The following is a 12,682-nucleotide window of genomic DNA, read 5'->3' on the forward strand; positions in this document are numbered from 1 at the left end:
TGCCCTTGACTAAACCATCTCCCTGGTTTCCACCACCCACCCTCCCTGGTCTGTCATCTGCCCCTCGGCCTGCCCCATCCCACTTCCCCAGTCTCCCAACTCTGCCCCTGACTAAGCCATCCCCCTGATTTCCACCACCCACCCTCTCTGGTCTGTCATCTGCCCCTCGGCCTGACCCATCCCACTTCCCCAGTCTCCCAACACTGCCCCTGACTAATCTATCCCCCTGGTTTCTCCCACCCACCCGCCCTCCCCGGTCTGTCATCTGCCCCTTGGTCTGACCCATTCCATTTCCCTGGCCTCCTGACCCTTACTTGGAGCCATCCCCCTGGTTTCCCCCACCCTCCCTCCCTTAGTTGGTACCTCTTGTTCCTCTGGTCCTGCACTGGTCTGTGTTTCCTGTCCCACCCTGTTCTGTGCCTCCAGTCCTGCCCTAGTTTGTGTTTTTGTCTGATGTTCCCCTTTTTGGGACACCAGGTGGCATCCCTTTGGGGGGGGGGGTAGTGTCAGAATCCTGCCACTTTGTCAGTCATGTTTATAGTGGTGACAGGAACCTGACACTCATGTTCTGAGTTTGTGTTTTCATGTTCGGAATGTGTTGTCTGGGTCCTGACTAATGTTTTGGGTCGGGATTCAGACACTCATGCTCCATGTCTTGTCTTTTGTGAATGCATGGCTTCGGTCCTCTTGCCATGTGCTCTTCTGTCAGTCTTGTGTGATGTGTGAGTGCACATTGCTGTGTTTGGTTCCCCATCACCATGTGCACTCGTGTCTGTTTTAGTCTCATGTATTAGCACATGGTTTTGTGTTTATCTGCCATGTGCATTCCTGACCCCGCCTCCTCGTTTCCCTCATCACTCTTCTTGTTTAGTCCTTGTTATGTTAATTGCCTTCACCTGTACCTTATGTGCCTTAACTGTATATATTTTGCTCCCTTTCCTCTTGTGTTTATCAGATCGCTTTGTTCTCATATTGTTAGGTCAGTGTTTTGTTTGCTCAGCCTCCAGTCAGGTTTGTCATTTTGTCTTTCAGTTTAGAAGTTTGTTATTGATTTGCTTTTCAGTTTGCTTCCTTGTGAGAGTTTGTTTTTCCTTGTTTGTATTTAAATATATCTATATATATATATATACATATATATATATATATATATATATATATAAAATCTTTAATTTTATTCATTCCTGCAATTGGGTCCTTATTCCTGCTTGCGCACCGTGACAATTAAGTATAAGATGAGCTCTGAATAATCACAAAATGAGAAATAACTGCAAGTTATAACAAATACAATAGCAGCAGCATAAATAAAATCGGCAAACAGTAAAGCTATGAGTAGTACATAGTCATTTGCATAATTTATTCATACAGCAAAGCATTAATGGGAGCTGAAGTGCTGCTTGCTGAATAATGCTCATGCCTGATAAAAATGCAGAACATAAGTCATGAAAAATATTACTTTGTGGCTATTTGAGTCTTTGAGGATTAATAAAGGATAGCAGAAACAGCGCTTGTCAAAGCATAGGGCTTTTCACTTTTTCTCAAGAATAATCTGGGGAAGGAATTAAAACAATGCAGATATAAAGACACAACAAACTCACATAGAGTGAAAATATGATTAATTAATCTGCAAAATATCGGCAAAGATCTACACATTAAGAGGTATGTTTATTATAATTTTTTACATATATTTATATTTGTTTATATTTATATATATACACATTCTGGCCAACTTTGTTTTCATTTATTTGTTTTTTAAAATAAACATTTACACATAGTTATATGGGTTATTGACATGAAATTTTAAGCATTGTCATCAGTGTCCTGCTGTGTGACACATTCTTCTAACTATTTTAAACAACATTTTAAGATCTTGTATAGCTATATATACATGCAGTATATAATATATTATTATTATTATACTTGTTGTTTCAACAACCTCATATTAACTAAGACAATGGTTTATTTGCACTTCTAGAAAAAAGTTGAGGCACACAGAGCCTTGATGTCAACGGACCCCAGCAACTTAACAAAACAGTTGTGTAGCAACAGGAATGGCAACACTGAGAAGTATACTTAACTTTACATCTTGGCGATTTGAGGCAATGTTTCTGTTGACGAGAGCCCAAACACAGGTAATCCAACACACAATCTCTCTGTTTTCTTTCTCTTACTTACGCTCATGCGCACACTCGCACACACACACACACACACACACACACACACACACACACACACACACACACACATGCACTACCTTGTAACTCCAGTAAGTGCTCCAGTAAAGCAGCACAAGCATTGCAATCCTCTGTTGCTAGTTCTAAAATGACGTCTTCGAACTAGCAACGGAGGCTTGGGCTGTATCAAAACATTATGCTGAGTCCATGGCGGAAAAAAGTAGTTCCACTTACAAGAGAGTTTTACAGACGAAAACTAAAAAATGTCTTGATATAAAACCCTGAACGATGTATTAAGGTATGGTAACCATGGTATAAGTGGAATAATTGACTCCGGCCCATTAAATTATTGAAAAATAATGCACACCCGAGGTGCAACAGCCACTCTGCTGCACATCGTGACCACATTACCACCTTGGGTGTGCATTATTTTTCAATAATTCAACAGTCTGTTGTCAGTTATTCCTTACATCTTTGACTGTTGTTATGTTATCATGACTGTTGCTGCTTTAAAAGACGCAGTGTCAAGTTACAACTCTGAAGAGGAGATGCCATTATGTTTCATTCAGCTGAGCTGCATCTTGTTGTTTTGAGCACAAACGCGTCATGGACGCGTTCTTTCGCTCATCTGCACTATTTTTAATTGTTGGTGTATATAAACATGCTTAAGATGGATGTCTTTGACCATTTTGATGCGTTTCCAGTGATGTGATCCTGTATATGTGTGCGTCTTGTTCACTGTATTTTGGACTATATATGTGCTTTTTTATATCAGCATAGATTGTTTGTGAACCAGTCATAATACCATTCAAGCTTTTCTAAGGAACTGTTATTGAAGGATGGGGCAGTTAAAAACACTTGGACCCGATCACAAAACTGTAAGTAAACAGTTTGATTCATGAATATTTCAAATGTCATGACTGTTTGATAGTTTATGATGCTGAGTGTTAACAGTTGTGCTTGAGATGAACAGTGTAATCTATTTGGATGTAATGTGTTGGATGTGCATTATGTGTAAACCCTGAGATGTAGCTTTATAATGTTGTGGAGCTTGTTGAGTTTGATTCGTAAATTGCGAGTTTGATTTGCAAATTGATAGTTCATTCGTCTTATTAATGACATGATGCAATGAGCACTGCTGCAGTTCATATAAAAACACTCTCCCCTGCAGAATGTGCATTTTTAGGGACAAGAAAACATATTCCTTGACAAATTAGAATGAAATCATAGTTTTACTCGCAAAATGCAGGGCTCGACATTAAGCATTGTCATGTGCTTGTCCTCAAGTAACATGTCAAAGTTTCTGTTGTATGTTTCCTAAAATTACAACTGATGCCCAACCTAATAGTGTACCTATGCAATAGTGTAATAGTGTACCTCAACTTAATTCTCCGTGACAGAAATTTAAACTGCAATGGGTAGGGGAGGAGGCTTTTGTCATATGATAATTATTTTATGTTACGTACAGTAGTCAAATAAAGGAAAGCCTCCATCGCCACCATTAACAGCAGAGGGATGCTCATAGTTCTATGGAATGAGATCAACTTTTTCATCATATTATTGCAGCAAGACCAACCATGTACAATAAAGGCTATACATTATCACAATACCAAAATGTCAGTAGTTGGTAGTGAAATTTAACGATTTTCAATACCAGCTTCAAAACCACAACAAATAATAACACTAAATGATTTGTTAATTATGGAAGAATGGTTTCAAGTTCTTAAGTAATTATTTAAGATTAGTAAACAGTCAATAATAAAATAACAAATTAAGAAAATTCAGTGCATTTTTAACAGCTTTAAAAGTTTTTAACAGCAATTGTCTATCAAGCATTCAAGTAAACATTCAGAATGAAATGCAACATAAAAATACTACTGTTCTTTACTGTATGATTATAATACATCAATACTTTTTAAAGCTACTAAAGTTACTCAGTCAAGAGCAGTGAGTGTTTTCTCGTTTTCTTGTTGTGGCTGTTTGATTATTATAATGACACACTTGACAGCAGCAGGTTTATTAGCTTACATTTACACTTACAAGTCTGACATTTTAATACAAATCCACTTTTTTCTCCGCTTTATACGTTCACTTTAGACATCACTCTCTGTGTTTACATGAATACCTCACCAAGACGAAATTTATTTGACCGTACAGGTGCGAGAGTATTTTCAGCACACACACATATGCCGACTGTCAATCAAACAGGGCGTAGCTGTTACTAGATCAGTAGCAAATTATAAAATTACACACTCTAGATTATTTTCAACAGCAGAATAAGAATATGAACTTTGTAATAAGTGACAATGGCCTAGCCTATCACAAATATAGCCGATTATTTTTTCGTTATTGACATTTATTCAGTCTGCTTGTCCAGTCGGGCAAGTAAAATTCTCTTTTACTTGCCCCTTCAAAAATCCACTTGTCCCGGACAAGCAGACAAGCGTTAATATCGAGCCCTGAAAATACCTCATCTGTTATCATTTCTTCAAAAGATATGGCCAGACGTGAAGTCCACCAATAACGTTAAAGAGACAGCAGTAGGAACGCCCACTGGCACTTCACAGTACAGAGAATAGCGACATCAAAAGTCGCTGCATGTGTGTATGGGGCTTAAGTCACGCTGACAGAGATTGTATCTGGCAGGCACTGGGAGCACCCGAGAGCAGCTGCCTGAATCCGACTTCCCTTCATATGCTCAAAAGTCAGACGTGCTCAGTTATGAAGATTAAATTACCTCAGGAAATACAGATCTCTATGCTGTGTAACTCTGTGCTGTATACAAATAAACAGCTTTTAGTCTGTGAGTAAAACAGTATGCCTTTTGTATTCTATTCATTCATTAACTTTAGAGACTGTCTATCTGTGGATATATTTGATATTGAACCCTCTATGCTGCGCATTTACTAGGAGTGTTATGAAATGTAGAGTTTGTTAGAAAAATTATGTTATGATGGACAGAATATTTAAACTGGTTGCATAAAGTACTTTGTATAGGAAAAATATTCTGAATTCTTCTACCATCTCTATGACTGATGTTTTCATCAGTTTGAGTGTAAGTATATGTGTTTTGGTGTGCGTGCGTTTGAACGGCCGTGGAGTTCACGCATGTCGCTTTTAAAATTAAGTGATGGTTGGGTGAAACAGGAGGATGTCGCAAGTTAGTGATTTACTGTTTATATGATGCTGTGTAAATGTAGCCGATTCTCTCTTAATTTAACTGATATTTACAATAGAAACTTTCGTTCCTTTACTTGGATTTAGAAAAACAAAATCAAGTAATACCGTGAATTATAAATGTTACAGGTTTGATAACCGTCTCTTTTTAAACCCGTGGTATACCGTGAAACTGACACCGTTACATCCCTACTTGTGGGGCTTCATCCAACGGCCAAGCGCCTTAGGCCCACTGATTACCCTTGGGCCAAAGAAGGCCAACTGGGGATTGAGGCGGGGTCATTGTCAAAGGCAGAGTTTCGTTTTGTTGAGCTAGCTAATCCTTGCTTGTGAAATGGGCGGTTGTGTGACGTTGGCACCAGGGCGGCGTATTAAGGATGGGTTTTAGGGCAACACTGTGGGGTTATTGGCCCGATGGTGGGAATGCAGATACATTTTGTTTTAGCGGCTTGAGGTCCAAGGCTATTGGCCCAGGATGACCAGCTGATGGCACTGGTTCGCACTGGCCCGATGGTGGAAAAGCGGCTATTGCTGTTGTATAGTACCTATATTGTTCACCAGTAAACTACCATAATACGTATTGTAGAACAACCCACATAAAAATCATTTAGCAAAAATGTTGGTATAGTTATGAGATTCTATGAGACCTTCTATAGCCCCATCCCAAACTCACGCTATTGGTTGAGCCAATGTTGCAGTGCCGGGCTGATCAGGACACTCAAACAAATAGAGTAATGTTTTGATAGTGCCAAAGATAAAGCCACATTGTTTACATTTTTGCACCCTGTTGTTATAATAATAGCCACTGCGCATGTGTGCATGATTAACCTCACCTGAACAAAGCTGTCCTTTGGAACGGAGGCAACTGAAGTCATCACATTCGCAGTATAGCCCCCACACCTTCCCAAAATCACTTGAGCGACAGCTACATTGGCCACACACACAGTCTCCCCGTCCGCTACAGACCGGTGTCTCTGGGTTGGGGCTACAGCGGTCTTGATGGGTGGGGTTATATTCCCCCTCAGAGCACTCGCATCGAGAGCCCAGTCTGCCCGGATCGCACAGGCACACCCCACACTCAAGGGTACCATTGCCGTGGTGACAGGAGGGGCTGGTGGGTTCAGAGGACAGCTGACAGTTGCAGTCACAAGCAAAGTCAACAGTCACCTGCAGTGCATCTTTGAAGCCCATTGGTTTCACAGTGAAGGTACGACTCTTCTCTTTGGGACAGCCGTATAGTTTTGCCTCAATGCTGAATGAAACCTGAGAGAGATTAAGATAGAGAGAAAGCAAAGGTAAAGAATATATTCCTTGTATTACAAAAAACAAACAAATAAAATAATAATAATAAAAAAAAAGTTTAATTTGTTGTAAATTGTTTAAATTGCTCATATAAAAAATAACCTCATATCTTATATATAAAAGCTGGATAATTCCTGGACCTGCCATTCATTTTTAAAAACTGTCTTTGTGCAGTTTAACATAATAGCAGATTAACTGAGTAAAAAAATTGATTTATAATTATGCATTTTGCACACACTTTTATCCAAAGCATCTAACAGTACAATCATTACAGGGATAATTCCCCCAGGGCAGCTGTGCTTTAGCCCACTACACCGCCACTCCCAGTTTAAGAAGTGCAATTTAAATTTGTGTTTTTGCTGCCTGTCCTAACAAGGCCTACTTGAGAGTATGCATCGGGTACTGACCATATCTCCAATCTTGAGTCCGGCGCAGGATCGGACCCCTGTGGTGACCACTCCATCCAGACAGGTTGCATTGATGAACAGAGATAACTCATCTGGCACACCCAAAAGCTCTAACTCAACTTTGGACCTGATCCTCTGCAAAGCCAAAAGATTTATAGATAAAAGATCAATCTCTCGAGTGATTTCTGATGTCTTTTTAAAGTGCCTGACAGAGAAATCTTTCTGTGAAAGACACTGTCATATCAAGTGAATTATGCTAAATTATTTATTATGCTAAAGATTAAATAAATTAAGACAGTTGACACACAGTCATGCAAGTCATTCCTCATGTAAATTGAGAGACTACATGGAATGTATGTACTTTTAAAAATTACTCAGCCACACCATTTTATTTTTAAGTTACTGCAAAAGGGGCTGGTGGAAGAAGTTGGAGAGAGTAAAATGTTTGGATTTGGTATGATTTTTATGATGTTATCTTTATTATATTTTAGTTTTGTTTAAAGTGTCATTTGAATTTAGAAATATTTTTTGAATTTAGAAATAATTTTGTTACATTTTTTCGCATTTCAATGAATGAATTACATTTTTCAGTATCAATATTGACCAGTAGAAGTGAAGTGCGTGCAAAAATCCCTCTAGCCATGATTTGTCTGTCAGTAGATGAAAATGATTAATTAAATTACATTCTCTATAATTTAATAAAGCCTAAATCCAAATCCCAACGAGAACCACATTTCTAATGTGTATAAAAAGAGCGTGTCACTGTCATTAAAATATGCCATTCAACAAGGATGCATTTAATGCACAGCCTTGATGGGTATTATAAGTAATATACACTGCCTGGCCAAAAAAAAAAAAAAAAAAAAGAAATTCACCATTTGGATTTAAATAAGCAAATACTTAAGAGCCTATGATTGGCTCATTATTGCAATGATTAATATATTTCGGCTGGCAACAATTCTTTTAACCCTAACTGATGCAGTGTGTAGCAGTTGTCATTTCTTAAACAACCATGTCGGAAGACGTATCCCGTGGTCATGGAAAAGATGTGACTGTTTCAGAAGGGGCAAGTTATTGGCCTGCATCAAGCAAAGAAAACAACTAAGGAGATTGATGAAATAACTGGAATTGGGTTAAGAACTGTCCAATGCATTATTAAAACCTGGAAGGATAGTGGTGAACCATCAGCTTCGCGTTAGAAATGTGGTCGGAAAAAAATCTTGAATGATCGTGATCGATCACTAAAACGCTTGGTGAAGTCACATCGTAAAAAACCGACAGCAGAACTCACAGCTATGTTTAATAGTGAAAGTAAGAGTATTTCCACATGCACAATGTGACAAGAACTTACAGGATTAGGACTAAACAGCTGTGTGGCCACAAGAAAGCCACTTGTTAGTGAAGCTAATAGGAAAAAATGATTTCAATTTGCTAGGGAGCATAAAGACTGGACTGTGGAACAATGGAAAAAGGTCATGTGGTCTGATGAGTCCAGATTTACCCTATTCCAAAGCGATGGGCGTGTCAGGGTAAGAAGGGAAGCGCATGAAGAGATGCACCCGTCATGCATTGTGCCGACTGTACAAGCCTCTGGAGGCAGTTCCTATCTAAAAAAACTTGTCTAGACTGAAACTTTTCTGATGTCTGGACTCTGTCTGCAGGGGTCTATGATTATACATATAAACTGTTTGACAAACTGGTAATGAGTACTTATATTTTAAGTTAAATTTCACATTTTCCATGCAAATGTCATATTCATAACGCTGGAATTACCCTAATTCATTGCACCAATTCAACTGGATGAAGATGGTGCCAGAAAAGAGCCTTCAGAAAATTGCACTTGACCTAGCCCATTAACGCTTTGCACGCAATCCTGCCAAAACAGGAGCTTTCTACATAAAATTTAAAAAAGTGGACAAAACATTGAAAAACATCTTTCAAAAAATTCAGCAGACAAAAAAAACCTTAATACAACTTTATGCAGTGCATGTCACAGTTTATTACAGGTACCCTCACAACATCGTTTTCTTTCATTACCCTGAATAAGGTCTATAATGAAGCATTGTTGCATACTGCCTGCTATATATAATCTTCAGATTTTGCTGTTTCGGAAGGAAATTGGTACTTTAATTCACCACAGTGGCATTCAACTGATATTCAACTCACAAAGTATAGTCAGGACATTACTCAAGGTCAGTAATGTAATCTACAGTAAATACTTTGGATTACTTCTTCAGCGCATTCTCTGAAAAAAGCCCAATTATCTTGTGCAATGTTGATTCTAAAACAAAATCAAACAAACTGATTTGTTTTAAGGATTTTTAGAGGATTTGTAGAGGATTTTTGTATAGAAAAACAATTAAAAAAAATTCTCATCAAGAATAAGAGTTTTGCCCTAATATCAAAGGTCTTAATAGAGAAAAAAATTAAGATCTAGCATGGATTGTTTTGATAAATATATACACTGGCGGCCAAAAGTTTGGAATAATCTACAGATTTAGCTGTTTCAGAAGGAAATTGGTACTTTAATTCACCAAAGTGGCATTCAACTGATCACAAAGTATAATCAGGACATTACTGATGTAAAAAACAGCACCATCACTATTTAAAAAAGTCATTTTTTATCAAATCTAGACAGGCCCCAATTCCAGCAGCCATCACTCCAACACCTTATCCTTGAGTAATCATGCTAAATTGCTAATTTGGTACTAGAAAATCACATCCCATTATATCAAACACTGGTGAAAGCTATTTGGTTCCTTAAATGAAGCTTAACATTGTCTTTGTGTTTGTTTTTGAGTTGCCACAGTATGCAACAGACTGACATGTCTTAAGGTCAATATTAGGTCAAAAATGGCAAAAAAGAGACCACTTTCTCTAGAAACTCATCAGTCAATCATTGTTTTTAGGAATGAAGGCTATACAATACTTGAAATTGCCAAAAAACTGAAGATTTCATACAAAGGTGTACACTACAGTCTTCAAAGATAAAGGATAGCTGGTTCTAACAAGGACAGAAAGAGATGTGGAAGGCCAGATGTACAACTAAACAAGAGGATAAGTACATCAGAGTCTCTAATTTGAGAAATAGACACCTCACATGACCTCAGCTGACAGCTTCATTGAATTCTACCCGCTCAACACCAGTTTCATGTACAACAGTAAAGAGAAGACTCGGGTGTGCAGGCCTTATGGGAAAAATTGCAAAGAAAAAGCCACTTTTGAAACAGAAAAACAAAAAGAAAAGTTTAGAGTGGGCAAAGAAACACAGACAGAGTGTTATGGATCTTAACCACATTGAGCTTTTGTGGGATCAGCTAGACAGTAAGGTGCGTAAGAAGTGTCCTACAAGACAGCCACATCTATGGCAAGTGCTACAGGAAGCGTGGGGTGAAATGTCACCTGAGTGTCTGGACAAACTTACAGCTAGAATGCCAAGGATCTGCAAGGCTGGCATTGCTGCACGTGGCGGATTTTTGATGAGAACTCTTTGAAGTAGTTTAAGAAGTTCTGAACATTTTTTTCAAATTGTAATAGTAATTTTTCACATTATTAATGTCCTGACTAAACATTGTGATCAGCTGAATGCTACTTTGGTGAATAAAAGTACAAATTTCAAAATCTGTATATTATTCCAAACTTTTGGCCATATATATACATTACATATTATATATATATATATATATATATATATATATATATATATATATATATATATATATATATATATATAAATAATAGTATGCAGTAGGCAGTATATTAGTATTCCATTTTGAACACACCTTAAGTTAATATAAGTTTTTAATAGACCTTGTGCTTTAATTTGGTTATTACAGGACAGACACAACATCCTCATAACAATTGGGTTCTCACAACAACTAAGAGCTTATTAATTTCTGGCAAAGTGACTTACAGCATAAGCATCCAGAATGAGTTGAATAACATTTCCTGAGTCTTTAGAAAGGGTTCCGACCACAGAGCCAGGAATCAGCTCACTGTAATTCTGCAAGAATGGAGGAAACGTGATAGAGTCCCACAAAATTAGTTGTCTTTGTGCAAATGTTTGCATACTGTATGGAAGTTTGTTATACAGTATATGTGTGTGTAAATACAGGAACTTACATGATATAGTGACACCATATTGCTGGTAACAGCAAAGATGAGGTTGATATTATTCTCAGATATCTTGTCTGTGATCAGACCAAGTGAAGGGTAGTCCTACAACACACATACACACTTTAAAAAATCAACATATTGTCAATATATCAAAACAGTTTATATTTGTATCAGTGGCCCAAAGAAAACATTTGGACACTTAAGAAACATTTAAAAATGTAGGAATGTCTTTGAATAAAAAAATAAATAAAATAAAAATAGCACAAACACCTTTAAAGCTAAAACAGTTCACAAAAAGAAGTTTGTTATGTTTAAATGATAAAACAATAGGTATATTGTGAAGTCAAGAAGTATTTGGACACTTTGTGGAACATGTCCAAAGTTAATGTGTTTAACTACAACTGTGGTTACTCTGCCAGGACACCTGTGTGAACCTTTCCTGCTGAAAAGACCCATGCTGGTCTAGGCTGGTTATGCTGGTTTTGTGCTGGTCTAGCTGGTTGACAGCATAGCCATGCTTATCACCAGCTAAACCTTGCTGGTGAAGCTTGTTGACCAGCATGGTCTGTCTGATGAAGCTAGTTTTAAAAGCCTGGTGGGGACACCAGCACACCAGCACTACATGCTGGGGAACCAGCACCCAAAACACAACATAAGATGGTGACCAGCATTGCTGGTCTTTTCAGCAAGGTTAAGAGAACTGACATTTTTAAGTGTGACTTAATTATCAAAAAGTGTCCAAATAAAATGGGCTCACCAGTGTAGTGGACATGTCATATTCATTGTCTTTGTTGATGTGGCACTCCCCATCGTGGGGCTGGACGATTCCAGCGAGTCTGGCATCCAAAGCCAAATGGCTCTTATCATCACTTGTGAATACCAGCAAATGAGATGCATCAGGCCTCCATCCAATGTTATCCTGGAAGAGAGAAAAAGGTGATTGAGAGGGGGAAAATCATAAATTAGAAGAAAAAAACCAAGAGAAGATGTGTATTTTTAGATTAAAAAATGTCCCATCTGTGTAATAGATGCATATTTGTCAGTTTCTCTTTGTATCTGCTTGTGTGTGTCACCTTGCATACTACTGCTTGCATGATAGCATCAAATCCACCTTCTGGCGCATCTCTGTTTCTGGACACTTTCTGTTTCTTAACTTCCTCTGTGAACCGTTCTACCTGCTCCGTCAGAGACAGTACGTTACGATAGCCAAATTGTGGAGGGCAAGGTATAGAAGACCTATACCAACCAGAACACAGCAGACAGACAGAAATCTCTTAAATTGTTTGGCCAATCTGATTTTCATGTGCTCACCCTGCTGAAAAACCAGCATGAATTTCCAAAACGCAGCTGCTGAAGCTGGTCAACTGTCATTGTCTTCCTGGTGAAGCTGATTGACCAAGGAAGTTTTGCTGTGTAATCTAATTAAAAAGCATAATGGAGACACCAGCACACCATCATCCAATGCTGGGGACCAGAATCTAATTTAACAATATCATTCACGCAAGAGTT

At 38.1% G+C, this 12,682-nt stretch overlaps 1 protein-coding gene across 1 annotated transcript in view; it reads right to left on the reverse strand.

Moving 5' to 3' along the window:
* The window catches only part of itgb3a (integrin beta 3a), a 31,207-nt gene that overhangs the window by 14,396 nt on the left and 4,129 nt on the right, over positions 1–12,682 (reverse strand). Inside the window, exons 5-10 of the mRNA XM_051715789.1 lie at positions 12,247–12,409; positions 11,931–12,092; positions 11,180–11,275; positions 10,971–11,060; positions 7,058–7,192; positions 6,182–6,611 (exon numbers count right to left, since the gene is read on the reverse strand). Coding sequence (XP_051571749.1) covers positions 6,182–6,611; positions 7,058–7,192; positions 10,971–11,060; positions 11,180–11,275; positions 11,931–12,092; positions 12,247–12,409 — 1,076 coding nt within the window. The remainder of the gene's footprint in view (positions 1–6,181; positions 6,612–7,057; positions 7,193–10,970; positions 11,061–11,179; positions 11,276–11,930; positions 12,093–12,246; positions 12,410–12,682) is intronic.

This window comes from Myxocyprinus asiaticus, chromosome 14 (genome assembly GCF_019703515.2).
Source record: "Myxocyprinus asiaticus isolate MX2 ecotype Aquarium Trade chromosome 14, UBuf_Myxa_2, whole genome shotgun sequence".
Classification (NCBI taxonomy): Eukaryota; Metazoa; Chordata; class Actinopteri; order Cypriniformes; family Catostomidae; genus Myxocyprinus; species Myxocyprinus asiaticus.